General features: G+C 44.9%; 1 protein-coding gene across 1 annotated transcript in view; it reads right to left on the bottom strand.

Annotated features, from left to right (window-relative positions):
- Positions 1–17,873: 17,873 nt before the first annotated feature.
- The window catches only part of aox5 (aldehyde oxidase 5), a 31,211-nt gene continuing 27,933 nt past the window's right edge, over positions 17,874–21,151 (bottom strand). The window contains exons 28-35 of the mRNA XM_061235199.1: positions 20,777–20,905; positions 20,513–20,587; positions 20,285–20,337; positions 20,050–20,164; positions 19,881–19,946; positions 18,943–19,131; positions 18,408–18,575; positions 17,874–17,924 (exon numbers count right to left, since the gene is read on the bottom strand). Of these exons, the coding sequence (XP_061091183.1) occupies positions 17,874–17,924; positions 18,408–18,575; positions 18,943–19,131; positions 19,881–19,946; positions 20,050–20,164; positions 20,285–20,337; positions 20,513–20,587; positions 20,777–20,905 (846 nt within the window). The remainder of the gene's footprint in view (positions 17,925–18,407; positions 18,576–18,942; positions 19,132–19,880; positions 19,947–20,049; positions 20,165–20,284; positions 20,338–20,512; positions 20,588–20,776; positions 20,906–21,151) is intronic.

The raw sequence follows: 21,151 nt of genomic DNA, 5'->3' as shown, positions 1-21,151 counted from the left end.
AGAGCTGTTCCTTGGTATCATGGCTACATTTCCGATCTGGCTTTATCTGGCCACCTAACTTTATCTCGGTCCTTTTCTTTCAGGTGCACTGCACAGACCAACGGAAAAGTGTGTGGTAGGAATGAATTCCCCTTTTCCAGGGGGATATTTCCATTCAAAAAGGTGGTCTTCTTCCTTCTGTCAGATAGGCCCCTTTCTCAGTAAAGTTACTGTTCAGAGATGTTTAAAGGGGAAGACTCTTTACCTACTGGGTGACTCTACAGCACATCAGTGAATAGAGTATTTGAGAAGGCTGAAAGGTAAGGATTTAGACAATTACATTACATTACATTACATTATTGGCATATGCTCTTATCCAGAGCGACGTACAGTTGATTAGACTAAGCAGGAGACAATCCTCCCCTGGAGCAATGCAGGGTTAAAGGCCTTGCTCAAGGGCCCAACAGCTGTGCAGATTGTGGCTACACTGGGATTCAAACCCCTAACCTTGCCTGTCACAGTCATTTACCTTAACCACTACGCTACAGGCCGCCCCAATTAAAATGGAACAGCTTGGTTTCACATGAGCTGAAGACAGGAATGTCATCATTTTAATGCCATTTAATTTCCTCTTATCAAATACTTAACATATCATTTCACAATTCATATGTTATTTTGTGCAGTTTGTGTCATTCCACGGAGCAGGCAAAGTGGCATTTCCAGTTAATAAATTGTTTGTGCAATGTCCAAAATTGAATAGGGTTTGGAAGGAAAGATTGTCACTGTGAAAAATGTCCTAACATTTCAATTTATTCATTATGTTTCCTCAGTTCTGAAAACTATAAAGGGATCTCGTTTAGAATCATTTTTCGCTGCCGACGCCAATAGCAAGATCACTGTCCGATGGATAAGGCATTATCATCCCTGGCTTAGTCATTTGCCATGCAAGATAAAGACATCAGTCACCATTCCACAAGTACTGGACCGCATAGCAGTTGGTGGCAGGCGGAAGGATGTGATCGTGGTCATCGGAATCGGCCAGCATTTCCGGCCTTACCCCCCAGAAGTCTTTATCCGAAGGCTACAAAGTATCCGCCGGGCGATTCTGCGGTTACACGCCCACAGCCCCCAGACAGTTGTTGTTATAAAGCTGGAGAACAGTATTAAACTGAAGTCATCGATGATAAGTGACAGCAACTGGTATGGCTACATTCAGAACCTGGCTCAGAGGAAGGTGTTCGAGGACCTGAACGTGGCTCTGGTTGATGCCTGGGATATGACTATTGCTGCCAACACTTTTAACGTCCACCCTAATGATGTAGTTGTTTCTGATCAGGTGGCTCTGGCTCTGTCATTCTCCTGTCATTAAGCATTGCTTCTCTCTAAAATGTTCTGGGCCTCTGTAATCTTATATATTAGTAAATTGTGGAACAGGTAGGACCTGATCCGCACCCATAACAGGTAAAGCATTGAATTATGTGATGTACACCTAATCAAGTGAGGTACCTATAAAGCCAGGTGTTTGAATGTGATTTGCTTTTTCCTTTGTGCTTCACCCGTTTGCATTCCATGCCATATAAAGTGCCTGAATCCGAGGTATGTAGACTAATTATTCAAGATTCCTACTTCATGTTGACAAAAGCAGAAATAAATATGGAATGCATTACCAGAAACAAGAGCATGTATCCGGTGTGTATTTAAAATAATTATTTAACCCTCCATTATTTCTGTGATCCAGTTTTCAGGTGTCCTGTACACGGTTGTCTTTCAAGCGCAGACTGAAGACCCATCTCTTCAGGCTACACCTTTCCCTCCCCAACTCACAATCACCGTGATTAGCCTTAGACCGTACTGGCACTTATGTATAGATATCGTTACTTGTATAGGTATTGTTTTTATTGGCTGTTGTATTGTTGAATTCTAGCTGCCAACTGTGATATGCTAGTCTGAAAGTTGATTGTACTCTTCAAGGGTTCTGAATTTCTGTATGTTTACACTAGGACTCGGAACTGTACTGTCCTCTCAGGTCCTCTTTGCACTTGTTCTTGTGTTTCATTTGCACTTTGTTGTACGTCGCTCTGGATAAGAGCGTCTGCTAAATTCCACATAATGTAATGTAATGTAATGTAATATTTGCATCACCTTCCTGTCAGCTTTGACCAGTCTGGCCATTTTCCTCTGACATCTCTCATTAACAAGGCGTTTCTGTCTGCTGCCCACTGGATTATTTTTTGTTTTTTTGCACCATTCTTTGCAAACTCTAGACTAGAGACTAGTGTGTGTGAAAATCCCAGGAGATCAGCAGTTTCTGAGATATTCAAACCACTCTGTCTGCCACCAACAATTATTCCAGGGTCAAAGTCACTAAGATAAAATTTTTTCTCCCATTCTGGAAGTTGATGTGAACATTAACTGAAGCTCCTGACCCGTATCTACATGATTGTTTGCATTGCACTGCTGCCACACAATTGGCTGATTAGATAATCACATGAATAAGTAGATGTAATAAAGTAAAAATGTTCCCACTAACATGGGAGTTACTATGCTTTCCACACATAAAAAACGGAATCGCAGCGGTGCAATATCTAGTGTGACACGAGACAGAGTGCTTTGATCAGCTGATTCTTTGGCTTTTATGCATTTAGCTGTGGGTCTACCCCTACATATATATATATATATATATATATATATATATATATATATATTAGGTAGGAATCTTCTCCTGCAGAGCCCACATGCAAGCGTAGTTTTGGACAGCACACACTGGAACGTACCAAGTGGACATAAGTTTGTTATTTTTTTCATTTAATTTTTTATTATTGTTCATTGCGGTGACATTGGCTCAGGCGGTAAGAGCAGTTGTCTGGCAGTCGGAGGGTTGCCAGTTTGATCCCCGCCTGGAGTGTGTCGGAGTGTATCAAACTGTCCTTGAGCAAGACACCTAACCCCTAAATGCTCCTGACAAGCTGGTTAGTGCCTTGCATGGCAGCCAATCGGCATTGGTACGTGTAAATGGGTGAATGAGAAGCATCAATTGTACAGAGCTTTGGATAAAGGCGCCATATAAATGCCAGCCATTTACCATTTGCCATTTAATAAAGATAACAATAAAAGGTTATTTTTAATGACATTGTCAAATTGTCTTTATGTTAACACACCTTACAAGTGTATCAAACTGTCCATGAGCAAGACACCTAACCCCTAAATGCTCCTGACAAGCTGGTTAGTGCCTTGCATGGCAGCCAATCGGCATTGGTGCGTGTAAATGGGTGCATCATTCTGACCAGGTGTTTAGTATCGCTGCGGGTTTTCCTCTTGACGCGGTAACGTTGATTTTTTTAAATTGCTCATTTGAACAGCAAGGGTTAGGGCTTGAGCCACGTTGTTTGTCTATTACCTGTTAATCACTTCTACTGGTTGCATACCTGTAGAGTGATTGAACATTTGTCTTAAGTAACTTAAATAGCTGTGGAATTTATCAGTAGATTAGCTTTGATTTGGTATTGCTTGTGAGCAATTGTAGGCCATTTAAATAGGCGTGTCAGAGCGACGCTAGCATCGCTCCGTCCCCGTTTGTGATGTTATGTTTCACCCCATCCTAGTCTGCTCTCTCCCTCGAAGACACCCCCTGCGACGTGGGCCTCCACGGCGTCGGAACCCCTCAAACCTCAGCTATCCCCCGCTGACCCCCTGTGAGGACTTTGCTGTCACAGGGGAACTATGGAACTGCCAGTCTGCCACTCGGAAGGCTGACTTCATCCCTGCGTATGCCTCCCTCCAGTCCCTACAATTCCTTGCCCTAACTGAGACCTGGATCACACCTGACAACACCGCCAGTCCCGCTGCCCTCTCATCCTCCTTCTCCTTCTCGCACACTCCCCGGCCTTCCGGCCGTGGCGGTGGTACTGGTCTTTTAATTTCCCCCTCGTGGAAATTCTCTGTTCTCCCCCTCTCTGACCTGTCCATATCCACTTTTGAATTCCATTCTGTTGCAGTATCCTACCCTACTAACCTTTTCATTGCAGTTATCTACCGTCCTCCCGGGCCCCTGGGAAACTTCCTTGATGAGCTAGACACCCTTCTCAGCTCCTTCCCTGAGGATGGCACCCCACTGATTCTCCTTGGAGACTTCAACATCCACCTAGAAGCCTCCCAGTCTGCTGCCTTCCTACCGCTAATCCACTCCTTCGGCCTCTCCCTGCAACACTCTCCTCCAACCCACAAGGCGGGCAATGTCCTAGACCTTGTCTTTGTAAGGAACTGCTCATGCTCCGATTTCACGGTTACCCCTCTGCATACATCTGATCACCACTTCATCTCATTCTCCCTCCCTCTTCCTCCCCATCCTCCTCCCCCTCCTCCCACCCACACTTCCTCAGCCCGCCGTAACCTCCGCTCCCTCTCACCCTCTTCCTTTGCCAGCACCGTCACCGCCTCACTCCCCCCTCTCGAATCCTTCTCCAAACTCCCCGCTGACTCTGCATCTGCCACCCTCCTTTCATCTCTCTCCTCCGCCTTTGACTCTCTCTGTCCCCCTGTCTCAAAGCCACCTCGCACATCCCCTCCCAGTCCTTGGATATCTGACACCCTCCGTACCTCCAGGGCCAGCCTCCGCGCAGCGGAGAGGAAGTGGGGGAAATCCAGAGACGCTTCCGACCTCATGACTTACCAGTCTCTCCTGGCGGCATTCTCTTCCGATGTCACTGCCGCCAAAGCAAAATACTATCAAACGCAAATTCAGAACTCTGCTTCTAACCCCCGGAAACTTTTCTCCATTTTCTCCTCTCTCCTCAACGCACCGCCTCCTCCTCCTCAGTCCTCCTTCGCTGCTGATGACTTTGCTGATTTCTTCAATGAGAAGGTCGCAGTCATCCGCAGATCCTTTACAACCACCGCCCCCCTCACTGTGCCCTTCCCCCCCTCTAGGCCCATCCCTTCCTTTTCCACTTTCTCCCCCCTTACAGACTCTGATGTTTCTCAACTCCTGCTCTGCCACCGCCCTACAACCTGTGCCCTTGACCCTATCCCCTCTTCTCTTCTCCAAACTATCACACCTGACATTCTCCCATTTGTCACCTCCCTTGTCAACTCCTCCCTGTCTTCTGGCTGTTTTCCGGCATCCTCCAAGAGGGCCCACATCACTCCGCTGCTAAAAAAGCCTACCCTGGATCCCTCCATCATCCAGAACTACCGCCCGGTATCTCTTCTTCCTTTCCTTTCTAAAACTATAGAACGAGCCGCTTCTACTCAACTTTCTTCCTTCTTTTCTAACAACAACCTGCTAGACCCCCATCAGTCTGGCTTCAGATCGGGCCACTCGACAGAGACTGCGCTCCTCTCCGTCAGTGAGTCACTTCATGCCGCACGAGCAGCCTCCCTCTCCTCTGTCCTCATTCTTCTAGATCTCTCTGCTGCCTTCGACACTGTGGATCACTCCATCCTCCTGTCTGCCCTGTCCGCAACGGGCATCTGTGGCACAGCCCTGGACTGGATTGAGTCCTACCTCTCTGGTCGCTCCTTCCAGGTTGCCTGGGCTGGTTCGGTATCGACACCTCGGCCCCTCGCCACAGGAGTTCCCCAGGGCTCAGTCCTTGGCCCGCTTCTTTTTTCTCTCTACACTCGCTCCCTTGGCCCTGTGATCACTGCACATGGGCTATCCTACCACTGCTATGCGGAAGATACCGAACTCTTCGTCTCGTTCCCGCCGTCTGATACGCAGGTTTCAGCCCGTATCTCTGCTTGCCTGAGGGACATCCAGAGCTGGATGGACAACCACCATCTAAAGCTCAACCCAGGTAAAACTGAAATGATATTCATCCCTGCTAATACCTCTCCCCATCTGGATCTCTCCATTTCCCTCGGGGATACCACACTCACGCCGTCACCCAGTGCAAGGAACCTCGGCGTGGTGATGGACAGCAGACTGTCCCTTTCCGAGAACATTGCGGCGGTGACCCGGTCTTGCAGGTTCTTCCTATACAACATACGGAGAATCCGCCCCTTTCTCACCCCCTACTCGACCCAGCTCCTGGTCCAAGCGATGGTTCTGTCCCGCCTGGACTACTGCAATTCCCTCTTGGCTGGCCTCCCAGCGTCCGCCATCAGACCCCTCCAACTCATCCAGAATGCAGCAGCTCGCCTGGTCTTCAACCTTCCCAAATACTCACATGTCACCCCCCTGCTTACTTCCCTCCACTGGCTGCCTGTCATGGCTCGCATCAAATTCAAAACATTGGTGCTAGCCTTCCAAGCAGTTAAAGGGTCTTCCCCAGCTTATCTGCAAAAAATCATCAGACCCTACACCCCTGCCAGACCTCTTCGTTCAGCCTCCACAGGCCGCTTGGCACCTCCCCCTCTCAGAACCTCCACCTCACGCTCACGACTACTGTCTGTTCTGGCTCCACGGTGGTGGAACGAACTCCCCGTTGAGGTCAGAACTATAGAATCTCTCCCCACCTTCAAGCGCAAGCTGAAGACACACCTCTTCAAACAGCACCTCTCCCCATCCCTCCCTACCTCCCTGTGAACCTTAATTGTTGTCTCTGTGACTTGCTTTGTGTATCGGTATTTTAGTTGGCTAGGTAAGCAGTGTTTGGATAGTTAACTTTGGTGACTTTTGCTCTGTTTGTTTGTTCAAAAAAAAAAATAAATAAAATAAAATAAAAAATGGCCCTTGTCCTTATCTTTGTTGTACAGGTAGCAGTTGAAATTGTACTTACCTCTAGGGTCTTTCAGCGAACTTATCCCTGGGTATGGGTATGCACTTTGTTGTACGTCGCTCTGGATAAGAGCGTCTGCCAAATGCCAATAATGTAATGTAATGTAATGGGTGAATGAGAAGCATCAATTGTACAGAGCTTTGGATAAAGGCGCCATATAAATGCCAGCCATTTACCATTTGCCATTTAATAAAGATAATAATAAAAGGTTATTTTTAATGACATTGTCAAATTGTCTTTATGTTAACACACCTTACAATATATATGTTTGTATTTTAAAAAATTTTGCACTGATTATACCTGCACTATCTTTTGCATTTTGTGGCACTATGAATAATAACATCTTACACCAACAAGGTATTTGTGGCAGAGCTTTTTGTGGGACAACATCAGTAACCTGATGAACCACTGTTATTAGTAGTAGGGATATTTCTGCATGGCAAATCATTTACTTGTAGATGTAATAGTGCAATTGAAAAACAACAGACCCAACTGTCAGGAAATGTGCACTGTTCTGAGTAATTAACTCATTCATTGAAAGAGGTATGTTCAAAATAATAGCAGTATGGAGTTTAATTAGATAATTCATTCATTCTGTGAAAAAACAGGTGTCATTAACTGTCCTTTATTAAGGAAGAAGGGAAGCAAATGTTTCACACATTGTTATAAAATACACTTCCTTCTGAATTGCTAAGTAAAATGAGCCGTTCTAAATGTTGTTCAGAGGAACAACGTCATTTGATGAAAAACTTGATTGGAGAGGGGAAAACATATAAAGTGCAGCAAATTATAGGATGCTCAGCTAAAATGATCTCAAATGCTTTAGAATGGCAACAAAAACCCAAAACACACGGATATAATAATGCTGATAAAACGGATAAAAAAATAGTCATAATGGCAAACATTCAGCCATTCATCAGCCATTCATTACCTGTAAGTGCTGTTACAGTCAGAAGATGTTTGATCAAAGCTAAGCCATCAGCAAGAAGCACCCGTAAAGCACCATTGTTGAAAAAATGGCATGTGCAGAACTGGTAAAAATTTGCCAAGGAAAATGATTTGCCGTCTTTCGCGCATATATAGAGTAAACTACGCAAGTAGTCGTTCTTCTCACAGCTAAGACTAATACTCTTTAAGACACCCAGAACTCTAGCTAGCTACTCCAACCTTTCCTTTATCCAAGGAACACATTCCTAACATACCTTACCCTACTAACTTCCCATAGTTCAACCCCATATCTGCTCTGTGTTTGTACATTTGTTTAATAAATATATTTTATTCAACCCAGTGTCTGTTTTGGTGTCTGGAACAACCCTTGTGCCAGATGCCGACTCTCATGAATGTGCAGACTGTGTGTTAGTCTGTATGCAGAGTGATTAGGAGGTGAACTGGGACTGAGGATAGGAGATATAGAGAGACTAGTTATTAAAGAGCTCCCTACACTTTTCACAAAGAGTAGAGCTGTTCCTTGGTATCATGGCTACATTTCCGATCTGGCTTTATCTGGCCACCTAACTTTATCTCGGTCCTTTTCTTTCAGGTGCACTGCACAGACCAACGGAAAAGTGTGCGGTAGGAATGAATTCCCCTTTTCCTGGAGGATATTTCCATTCAAAAAGGTGGTCTTCTTCCTTCTGTCAGATAGGCCCCTTTCTCAGTAAAGTTACTGTTCAGAGATGTTTAAAGGGGAAGACTCTTTACCTACTGGGTGACTCTACAGCACATCAGTGAATAGAGTATTTGAGAAGGCTGAAAGGTAAGGATTTAGACAATTACATTACATTACATTACATTATTGGCATATGCTCTTATCCAGAGCGACGTACAGTTGATTAGACTAAGCAGGAGACAATCCTCCCCTGGAGCAATGCAGGGTTAAAGGCCTTGCTCAAGGGCCCAACAGCTGTGCAGATTGTGGCTACACTGGGATTCAAACCCCTAACCTTGCCTGTCACAGTCATTTACCTTAACCACTACGCTACAGGCCGCCCCAATTAAAATGGAACAGCTTGGTTTCACATGAGCTGAAGACAGGAATGTCATCATTTTAATGCCATTTAATTTCCTCTTATCAAATACTTAACATATCATTTCACAATTCATATGTTATTTTGTGCAGTTTGTGTCATTCCACGGAGCAGGCAAAGTGGCATTTCCAGTTAATAAATTGTTTGTGCAATGTCCAAAATTGAATAGGGTTTGGAAGGAAAGTTTGTCACTGTGAAAAATGTCCTAACATTTCAATTTATTCATTATGTTTCCTCAGTTCTGAAAACTATAAAGGGATCTTGTTTAGAATCATTCTTCGCTGCCGAAGCCAATAGCAAGATCACTGTCCGGTGGATAAGGCATTATCATCCCTGGCTTAGTTATTTGCCATGCAAGATAAAGACATCAGTCACCATTCCACAAGTACTGGACCGCATAGCAGTTGGTGGCAGGCGGAAGGATGTGATCGTGGTCATCGGAATCGGCCAGCATTTCCGGCCCTACCCCCCAGAAGTCTTTATCCGAAGGCTACAAAATATTCGCCGGGCGATTCTGCGGTTACACGCCCACAGCCCCCAGACAGTTGTTGTTATAAAGCTGGAGAACAGTATTGCACTGAAGTCATCGATGATAAGTAACAGCAACTGGTATGGCTACATTCAGAACCTGGCTCCACCAGACGTTCCCAGTTCACCCTCACTACATGTTTGGGTTTACCAGGTCTGTCCGGCAGCCTCCCCGGCCACTTGATCCAACTCACCACCAGGTGGTGATCAGTTGACAGCTCTGCTCCTCTCTTCACCTGAGTGTCCAAGACCTACGGCCGCAGGTCTGATGATACGACCACAAAGTCGATCATCGATCTTTGGCCTAAGGTGCTCTGGTACCAAGTACACTTATGAGCTACCCTATGCTCGAACATGGTGTTTATTATCGACAATCCATGACCAGCACAGAAGTCCGCTTGGGTTCAGATCAGGCAGGCCATTCCTCCCAATCACCCCCCTCCAGGTTTCTCCGTCATTGCCCACGTGAGCGTTGAAGTCGCCCAGCAGAACTATGGAGTCTCCGGGTGGCACCCTTTCCAGGACGCCGCCCAGTGACTCCATGAAGGCCGGATACTCTGAACTGCCGTTTGGTGCATAAGCACAAATGACAGTCAGAGCTTTCCCCCCAGCGACACGTAGTCGCAGAGAGGCGACCCTCTCGTTCCCCGGGTGGAACTCCAACACAGTGGCGCTCAGCCGGTGGCTTGTGAGTATCCCCACACCCGCCCGGCGCCTCTCACCTTGAGCAACTCCAGAAAAGAACAGAGTCCAGCCCCTCTCCAGGAGTTTGGTTCTGGAACCAGTACTGTGCGTGGAGGTGAGCCCAACTATATCTAGTTGGTATCGCTCCGCCTCCCGCACTAGCTCCGGTTCCTTCCCCACCAGAGAGGTGACGTTCCACGTCCCCAGAACCAGTCTGCGACGCCGAGGATCAGCACGCCCAGATCCCCGCCTTTGCCTACTGCCCGTTGGGCAAAGCACCCGACTCCGATGCCGACCCTTGCCAGTGGTGAGCCCACAGGGCGGCGACCCCACGTGACCAGTTTGGGCTGTGCCCGGCCAGGCCCCATGGGATAAGGCCCGGCCACCAGACGCTCGCCGACGAGCTCCCCTCCCGGGTCTGGCTCCAGCAGGGGGCCCCAGTTTCCCTTTTCCGGGCGAGGTAACTGGGTCATTGTGTACTCTGCAATAGTGCAATGGATTTGTGTCATGGTGGGAGGTAGTGACCGGTCGTGGCCACCAGAGGGCAGGGGCTCATTGTTTTCACCTGGCCCTCATTACTGCCAGGGGAGCCTACCTCCTGAGGGTGTTTAAAGCCATCGCTGGTAGTCTATCAACGCTTTGGTGTCAACTGTTTGCTCTTGCACCAAGCTGGTAAGCATGCGGTAGACTCGGTGACTTATGACTCAGGTATCGTGCTGGTTTGGGTTTCTTTCACGATCTAAAAGATCTCGTCTCAAGGTTCTTTATTTTCATGCCTATTGTTTTTGCTGGGTTGTATTTTTATTTTGGTCCCCGGTCTGGGGTTTTCAGTGCTCGTCTTTTCAGCACTTATTTTGGTTGGGTTGTTCGCCCCGGTTTTTAAGGGTCGCTTTATGTTCTGATAGCCGTTTTTGGGCTTTACCTTTTATTTACATTACATTACATTATTGGCATTTGGCAGACGCTCTTATCCAGAGCGACGTACAACAAAGTGCATACCCATAACCAGGGCTAAGTGCGCTGAAAGACCCTAGAGGGAAGTACAATTTCAATTGCTACCCGTACAACAAAGATAAGGAGCAGGGCCTATTTTTTTTAATTTATTTTTTTTAACAACAAATAAACAAACAACAAAGCAAAAGTGACCAAACTTAACTATCCAAATACTGCTTACCTAGCCAACTAAAAATACCGAAACACTACGTAAAGACAACAATTAAGGATCACAGGGAGGTAGGGAGGGATGGGGAGAGGTGCTGCTTGAAGAGGTGCGTCTTCAGTTTACGCTTGAAGGTGGGGAGAGATTGTACAGTTCTGACCTCAATGGGGAGTTCATTCCACCACCGTGGAGCCAGAGCAGACAGTAGTCGTGAGCGTGAGGTGGAGGTTCGGAGAGGGGGAGGTGCCAAGTGGCCTGTGGAGGCTGAACGAAGAGGTCTGGCAGGGGTGTAGGGTCTGATGATATTTTGTAGGTAAGCTGGGGAAGACCCCTTAACTGCTTGGAAGGCTAGCACCAATGTTTTGAATTTGATGCGAGCCATGACAGGCAGCCAGTGGAGGGAACTAAGCAGGGGGCGAGTCTAATATACACTAGCGTCGCTTAGTCACTAACTGGCCCACACCTGTCTCTTGAAAACACCTCTAACGCTTCTTGGGATTCGCCAACTTTTACAGAAGATTCATCAGGTCCTACAGTCAAGTTGTCTCCCCCCTCACCAAGCTTACGTCCGCTGCCATGCCATTCTATTGGGGTCCCGAAGCGGAGGGGGCATTTATCAAGATCAAGAGACTATTCTCCTCCGCTCCTATCCTGGTGCACCCCGACCCCACCCGCCAGTTTGTTGTGGAGACGGATACGTCCGACACTGGGGTGGGAGCCATGCTGTCACAAGTCTCTGCCTCCGACAATCGGTTACACCCATGCACTTTCTTTTCCAAAAAGCTTTCTCCAGCGGAGAGAAACTATGATGTGGGGAACCGAGAACTCCTCGCTGTGAAACTGGCACTAGAGGAGTGGAGGCATTGGCTGGAGGGGTAAGAGAAACCTTGTGTTGTCTGGACAGATCAGAGCAGTGGTTCTTAACCTTATTGGAGGTACTGAACCCTGCAAGCTTCATCAGTGCATTCACTGAACCCTTCGTAATTGGAAAAATAAAATGATTCCTTCAAAACATAGGTATATACCGTCAGGTCCATAAATATTGGGACATCGACACAATTCTCATCTTTTTGGCTCTATACACCACCACAATGGATTTGAAATGAAACGAACAAGATGTCCTGCAGACTGTCAGCTTTAATTTGAGGGTATTTACATCCAAATCAGGTGAACGGTGTAGGAATTACAACAGTTTGTATATGTGCCTCCCACCTCCCAGAATTGTGTCGATGTCCCAATATTTATGGACCTGACTATTTTATTGGAAAATAAAATATATACCTGTGCTTTTAATCGAACCCAGGTTAAGAACCACTGGCTTAGATCATCCAACTACTGTAAATACTTATTTGATATTTGTGTGTATGGGATGAGGTTCTCGAAGAAAAGCAATAGTTTTGATGATGAGCTGTACCTGTGAATATGTACTGACAGTGAAGCTAACAGTTATAAAAATGTATGCTGCAGTATACTGAATGGTCTGGTTACTTTCTATGGGTCTCTTGGTGAGGTCCCGTTTTGTTTCCGTGTGCAGAACATCAAGACAGATATTGAGACGGGTGCGTGGGGGTTGGACCCAAAATGCACGACTCAGAAACAATGGTTAGATAAAGTCCCGTCAGGGCTTTATTCGGGACGAATCCCAGGAGCGTAGTCAAAACAAGCAAAGTCCATCCACGTAGATCCAGCCAAACAAACAATAAACAAACAAAAAGCACGGTGCTGAGGGAAGAGGCAAACTCGTAGTCGGTAGACGTGCAGGAAGGTCCGGTAGCAGGAGAGCTGTCAGCGGGGCAGAAGTACAGGCGGACGGCAGGCAGGGTCGTAGTCGAGGGCGATGCGGAAGTCGAAACCATGAAACAATCAGCGAGGCAAAGGTACAAAAACGGTAGGCGAAGACATGGTCAAAAAACAAACGATGGTCAACGAAACAGAAATCAATTGACAATGGTCGATAAAACAGGCTTGGATCGTAACGTGACTCAAACAGTAAATAATGCTCAAGAGTTGCGTTGTAAACAAGAGGCAGACAATTTCGCAGTGAACAGTAGCGCGACTGGGATATAAATGCAGGTGTAGACAGGTGTAGACAATTAGTTAGAGCGTAGCAAGGAAATGGAAAACAGGTGCGATGGATGACAAGTCTAACAAGGTAATTAGTCATCGTTAGTAATAAACCTATCATGCCCTAGCATTAGTAAATTAGTAAATGACATGCACGAGAAATGTAAGGTAACATGAACACATGATTAGTTTGTTAGTTTCTACCCAATCCTGATCTAGCGTTAGTAGTTTTAGTAAATAGACAAATGGAAACAATTAGGGAGTGAATGACAGAAAGAAAGAGAGAGAAAAGGCGGAGCGCAAGGTTTGCGGAAAGACATGTAAAAGTGTATGTTTAAACAGTAACCAGTCTCCGTAACAATAAACATAGATCAGAATATAACACAAAACGAAACTAAGACGATAACCACTCAACATAACAAGGTAATATAATCGTAACGAAACATAACTAGACATGACGAGAAAATAAATCGTAACAAGAAATAAACTAAACATGACGAACCTAGACTAACATAATACATGATAAGACAATACAAGACTAAGACAAAATGGATAAACATAAAACATGGCGAGACAGACCTGAAACGTAACAATTGTGTTTGACATTGGGCGCAGTATCAATCCCTCCATCGACATTGGTCAGGTAAGACTGTGTGCTGTTGAAACATTTACTTTGAATGCTGTGAATTGATTCATGCAAATGCAAATTTGAATACTTTGAACTTGTTAAATATCAGACGTAGAGACAGAGTTTATTAAAGAAAACATTATACAAACCAAAATGTGCAATTGTAAATAAGATAAATTATGAATATTTTTCTTCTGAATAAAGATAAAAATGGGCATATACTGTTTGTTATTTCATTTGTGAGCAGCATTGAATGTGGAGAAACTATATGGGCAGCATTGCTGAGGGAATCAGTACTGATGCTAATCGTGTTTCTGTGCTCGGTTTTATTCTTTATTAAGTTGTTCCATTGTTGATGTCGGGGATGTGTTGTTGATGTTGATGTTGATGTGATGTTAACTTGTTACACATGCGTTGTTGATGATGTTGATGTGATATGTTGTTGAAGTTTATATGACATGTTGTGGATGTGTTGATGAAGTTGATTGAATGTTGTTATTGGTGAGTTGATGATGATATAATGTCAATGTGTGTTAATGTGTTGCGGCTGCGTTGCTGCCATCTTTGTGCAGATTGAGGGGGCGTTCATGCAGGGGATGGGACTTTACACTCTGGAGGAGCTGCAGTTCTCTCCATCCGGAGTGCTTTACACTCGTGGCCCCTCCCAGTACAAGATCCCTGCAGTGTGTGATGTCCCTCTGTCATTCAACATCTACCTGCTGTCAGGAACCAAAAACCCCAAAGCTATCTACTCCTCCAAGGTGAGTAAGTGTCTCGTACAGGTCCTCTCCAGCATTATCGTACATTTTTTTCAACCATTCCTTGAAGGTAATTTATTACCATGTGACTTGGAAGATGTTAAAATGGATAGAAGCATGTTCAAAACAACAACGAGAGAGCTTATTATAAGTTATACTTTTGACTCAAGAACTATGATAGGCCTCTGTGTGTTACAGTATGTACCAATAGTAAACTGTTTTTTTTTTTATATAAATAGCCATGACCCCATCTAACTTCTCCAATCGGGTCGGTGTGATGAGCAGACATGGGGTTACCCCAGGGCCTGTTTTGGGGACCCCTGCTCCCGTTTGTTCTGGGCGCTGACTTGGAGCATCGTTCGGGACCACATCTGGTGTTCCGCAGGGCATCGGAGAGCCGGGGGTGTTCCTGGGCAGCGCGGTGTTCTTCGCCATCAAAGCCGCGGTGGCGGCCGCACGCAAGGGAGCGGGGCTGGACGCACCCTTCTCCCTGAACAGCCCCGCCACTCCAGAGAGGACCTGCATGACCTGCGCCACTCCCTTCACGCAGATGGTTGTCTTATGCTTTTTTTGTCTCTGCGGGACTGGCTTAATCAAAATAAAAGTTAAATAAAAAATGCTTTAAATGCTTTATTTGGCACTTGAATTTATTAGTTTACAGAGACAATCAGGGCGGCCTGTAGCGTAGTGGTTAAGGTACGTATTGGACGGGGGGCAAAAGGTTGGTGGTTTGATCCCGAGTGTAGCTTTTTTTGGCCATTTATGCTACCTATTTTGGGCATTTAACAGAAAGCTGGTATTGACAAAAATGTTCATATGTGATCCTGTTTAAAACTTGTTTGTGTATTTGTTTATTTGTGAAATCAAATGATTTGTGACTTGTGAAATGATTTTTTGTGACAAAATGTTAAACTAAATAAGCAATACAAGTAATCATTCCAATGAAAGACTCAAAGTTTGAATATTTGATGGGGTGCTACCATTGTGTCATTGAGTAAGGCACGTTTTTAAATTAATGTAAGCTGCATGAGTCCTTCTGGATACGAATATATCTGTGAAATGCCTAAATTCCAAATATATTCTTATATTCAATATATTCTCTTTTCCAGATTCCAGTTAGCAAACCTGGATCCTACCAACCGTGGGCCATTGAATTGTGAAAAGATTCAAAAACTTCACTCCATTGCGCAAGCTCACGGTTTAGTGATTCTCCACATTCCCTGGTGTCATTGAGGACCAAAAGCACTGTTTCCTGTACCAGAACTTTACCCCATCATGTTAGATGTGTGAAACCATTAAAAATCATACTGTAGATTACTTACCCCATATGTATTAAAGAGCTGTAGAGTTACAAGCAAATCATAGCAAAAACATTTCACAAGGACACTCATCTCCTGAATTTACCATACCCTGCTACACAGGTATAACCAGTCAGCCCCCAGTCAGGAAAACTAAATCCAAGCTAATTGGTTGTAAAAAAAACAAAAAAACAATTAGAGTTGTGCACCCCTGCTATACAGATTGCAATACACCCATAAGCACACAATTGATCTTAGAGAATAATAGTTGTATCTAAATTTGTAATCATTGTCTGTTGAGTAAAGAAATTCATGCTTGTGTGTTATGCAAATGTCTTAATAGCCGTCTTTTGCACTAGCCCAAGTGGGTGCGGTCTTATGCGTCAGTATGGGTGCAGGTTTTTATTTTAGCATAACACTGACACCTCTACAGATTTCTTTCAATTAAAGCATGTTTATATTTCTCCCAAATATTTCTCCCAGTCCACTAGTTTGGTTCAAATGAAAACTCTTCAGTTATTGCCATTTCAATTCTTGCAATTAAACCAGAATTCTTGAGACTGTTATGGAGTTGAAGAACTGAAGCCTGATTTATACATGTTTTAGTTATTTATTCAGACAAAATAAAAAATGTGCAGCAGCAAGCCAAAGTTAGAGACATTTGCAGGGAACACTCAAAATGATATTGAAGGGAAGGGTGCTTTCAGAAGGGTGTTTTCACACTAGTATAATCACACTAATAGAGAAGAGATCTCTAAATATACACTCACTGAGCACTTTATTAGGAACACCTGCACACCTATACTTATTCATGCGATTATCTAATCAGGCAATCGTGTCACTGCAGTGCAGTGCATAAAATCATGCAGATATGGGTCAGGAGCTTCTCTTAATGTTCACATCAACCATCAGGATGGGGACGAAATGTGATCTAAATGACTTTGACCATGGAATGATTGTTGATGCCAGACAGGATGGTTTGAGTATCTCAGAAACTGAGCAGCAGTTCTGTGGGCAGAAATGCCTTGTTAATGAGAGAGGTCCAAGGAGAATGGCCAGACTGGTCAAAGCTGGCAGGGAGGTGACAGTAACGCAAATAACCACATATTACAACAATGGTATGGAGAAGAGCATCTGTGAACACACAATGCATCAAACCTCTAAGTAGATAGGCTACAGCAGCAGAAGACTTAAGTCTAAAAAATAAGTCTAATAAATGCCTAATAAAGTGCTCACTGAGTGTATATACTCATTGTACACTCATACCAATTGAAACGTATATACATGCACTAAATTTGTCTAAATTAGTAGATTGTAGGCCATCCAGACCAGGAATGTGGGGCCTCTATCTATCTATCTATCTATCTATCTATCTATCTATCTATTTTTCTCTGTCACCCAATGCCAACCAGGAGAAAATATAGCTTGCATCTGTGTGAGGGTGTATGTGTGTATTTCTGCCTCTTCCTCCCTTTTCTCTATATTCTCTCTATAACACTGCAGGCCTGTGGTCTCTGACTCACTTGCATCCCAGGCTCAAGGATATATGGCCCATTTTATCGCTAGAAAACCAGTAGAGACACTTCATCTTGAATCCTGAAAACAGACAACTCTGGGAGACCAAATAGTTTGTTCTGATTTGGAACAGTTTGTGTAACTAGGGGTTACTCAACCAATACGCATGTTACCTGAACCAATCATTGTGTGTTGTTATTAATCATGTACCAATCAGAGGTAGAATAATCTATGTATTAGCAAGACACTTTTTGATTAAATATGGTGGAGACTGCCTCCATCTCTTCAGTCCATGCTTTACCACCTTGTGTGTGTAAGTACTGGACTCTTGGATATACCTGGTTGTGCCTGGTCATTATAAGGAGAGAATTCCTCAGCAGAACAGTATCAATAGCAAAATCCCCCCCCCCCCCCCCCCCAAATAAAATGCAATTGAGCCTCAAACCACAGGCTAATCAGTCCAGGCTTGACAAAAGCAGGTCCATTTGTAATGGTGCCAGTTGCTGTCTCTGTCTCACACATCAATGGCCCACTGTTTGAATGTTCCAGGCTCTGGAGTTGGAACCTTGGAGAGAATGTTTTAGATTTTTTTTTACAAAGCAACACCAAGAGAAATATTAATGGATGCACTCAGACGCCATGCATACATACACACAGACACCCAAAATCAGGGCTGTTTTATCATCGCTTACTGCAGGGATACTCAATATTTCCCAGAAAGGGCCAGTGTGGTTGCAGGCTCTTATTCCAACCAAGCAATCACTGACCTGATTCTACTAATCAATAATTTGATTATTTGCTAAGGACCTTGATGAGTAGAATCAGGTGTAACTGCTTGGTTGGAACAAAAGCCTACACCAATATTAGCCTTTTCTGGGTAAGATTGAGTATCCTTGGCTTACTGCATCCAATTAAACCATAGCTCTTTATAGAGATGAGACCATGCAACCAAAGACCCAAGATGGCATTAGCAGAGATGACATGGTGGAGGGGAATTTGACTGATATCTCGGGCAGTCTGGATGAAGGACTGGAGTGAGCAGGCATACCTTCTGGGTGAACTGGTCCACACAGGCCATGCGTATCCTCTCTGCGGTGGCCGGGGAGCTGAGGGTGAAGGTGCCGCTCAGCCCGCTGTCTCTACGCGCTGCCGCAATCGCCTCCTTAATGGCAAAGAAGATGGTGATGCCGAAGGATAAAGGCGGCTCGCCGACTCCCTGCAAGCGCGAAAGACCCATTACATTACATTATTGGCATTTGGCAGAGGCTCTTATCCAGAGCGACGTACAGTTGATTAGACTAAGCAGGAGACAATCCTCCCCTAGAGCAATGCAGGGTTAAGGGCCTTGCTCAAGGGCCTAGCGGCTGTGTGGATATTATTGTGCCTACACCAACCTTGCGTGTCCCAGTCATTTACCTTAACCACTACGCTACAGGACGACCCGTTTTACACTTTCAGTTTACTTTTCATTCGCCCCCTTCTCTTCCTCCCCAAATTAGAATGCCCCATCCTGATAGCATTCCATAAAGTTTTGTTCAGAAAGAATGCTGTTTTGACCAGCGTATCTATAGGTCAGGACATGCCTTGGCAGAATAGATGGTGTCTGGCTTTTGAGAGTTGGCCAGCAGGTGGACATTGAGTTCCGGTGGGACATCGCTCATCATAGGGATCTTGTACTGGGATGGTCCTCGGGTCAAAAGGACACCCTCAGGTGAGAACTGCAGTTCCTCGATGGTGTAGAGGCCAATGCCTTGTACGAATGCCCCCTCGATCTGAAAATGCACATACGGGAATTATTTTGTGGAATGGCGTTGTATAGATACACATCTGCGGTGTTCCATTCTCTCCAGTAAACCATATGGCCTGGATAGCATTGTTTATTTGTCATTTATAGTGTGGTGGTTGCAGCAGTTGTGATAACTAGCTGCACTTGTTATTGTGGATAATGGACCAAAAACTATATTTTACAGGCTGAGGCAATTAGTTGTATAACTTTTAACCCTGTTCAGCAAATAGACTCTGAAGGAAAGTTCTACAGTGCAGTCCGTAAGTCTTTGGACAATGGAACAATTTCTGTCCTTTTGGCTCTGTACTCATGCACATTGGGTTTGAATTGAAGAAATTTACAATGAGGTAAAAACGCAGTGTCACCTTTAATTTAGGGTGTTTACATCCATATTGGGTGACCTGTGCATGAATGAAATCCATTTGTATACAGTCTCTCAATTTTAGGGGACCAAATGTAATTGGAAAGTTGGCTTCTCAACTGTTTCTGATTAGTTTGATGTATTCTATCACCTCCTAAGTGCAGGTATTAGAAAGATTTCAGTATCTAGTCTTGATTCTAGGTTTTGATTGCTTTTGGAGTTTGATATTGGCGCTTGTCAACATCAGGACCAGAGGTGTCCCAGAGACAGTCAAGGAAGCAATTTTGAGGCAGAGAAATAAGAAAGAAAAAAAACAGGCAGAGGAATCTACAAGTACATTGCAGTCAGATTTTGTGAACAGACACCTGACGCACCTGTCCTATATCGAGAGCAGGATTGAGACTTCTCCCGACGTCCATTACGATATCAGACCTTACGTTCTAGAACACACGACACAGGGGGAGATGGATCACATGATTGGGAGGTTTGGGGGCAATGGGAAGACCTGAAATGTCTTGTCAGCAACACAGACTGCTGTCATACTTTGTGATCTCCTGTCAGACAGTCAATTTCCACTTCCGAGCAACAAGCCCCAAAGGTGAAGTAGTAGAACGCCGTCCCCTCCCCTTTCTCCCAGTCCACGTCAGTGTCGGGGCCCCTGCAATTGACACCACAAAGGAATCCCAAATCCTACACTGCTCCATGGCCTGACAACCAAAAAGAATGTGCTGTGCGGTTAATTTTCCGTTACATAACGGGATAACAGGAGGTTGCTTACATGAAGAAGCCAGTAGCAGACAGGCTTATCCTTTGACAATAGGCCTCAAGAATCTGTTGAAAGAAAGAATTAAAGCTACTGGTGGAAGTGACACTCACAATGTGCATTTCTGAAGACGTGCTGGTCTTTGGCGATTCGTTACTGAGTACCGCTGATTCCAAGAACTGCTGACACTTGTAGTCCTGAGAAACATACTGAAAATCGGGGGGAGAACGTGTCTGTAATTACCCACTGGGACCAGGTGTATTTGGGATTTTCTCGCATGATCGGCTCCAGGCGTTTCATCAGTTTCTCGCAGGCGTCCTGAAACAAAGTGTCACCACGTGAAACATAATTTCTGAAAACATGAGCAACTACCCTCTGAGTGGCTACACTAAATACAGGCAGGTTCAGGAAGCAGAACAGAAGAGCGATGTGGCGATTACTTCCAAACAGGAAGCGAGTCAGACGATATGTGTAAATAGGAAGTTTGTTTTTCCCGAGGGTAGGTACCTTAACAGCCATGCCTACAGCATCTGTACCATAGGACGCAGCGGACGGGGGGGCATTGGGGACATTGCCTGTGCAGGTCTCCTTTATGTGGATTGAGGACATGGGCACCTTGAGGACTCGGCTAGCAATCTGCATCGGAGTAGGCAGAGTAGAGGACATTTTTGAGTTTCCATTTTCTGTAAACGGATACTGACACATATACACTCACCGAGCACTTTATTAGGAACACCGGTACACCTACGTATTAATGTGATTATCTAATCAGCCAATTGTGTGGCAGCAGTGCAATGCATACATTCATGCAGATACAGGTCAGGAGCTTCAGTTGATGATCACATCAACCATCAGAATGTGGAAAATTATGATCTAAGTGAC

This window comes from Conger conger, chromosome 3, assembly GCF_963514075.1.
Source record: "Conger conger chromosome 3, fConCon1.1, whole genome shotgun sequence".
Lineage (NCBI taxonomy): Eukaryota > Metazoa > Chordata > Actinopteri > Anguilliformes > Congridae > Conger > Conger conger.
Note: the sequence above shows the minus strand (reverse complement) of the source record. Positions and strands in the feature narration are given on the sequence as shown.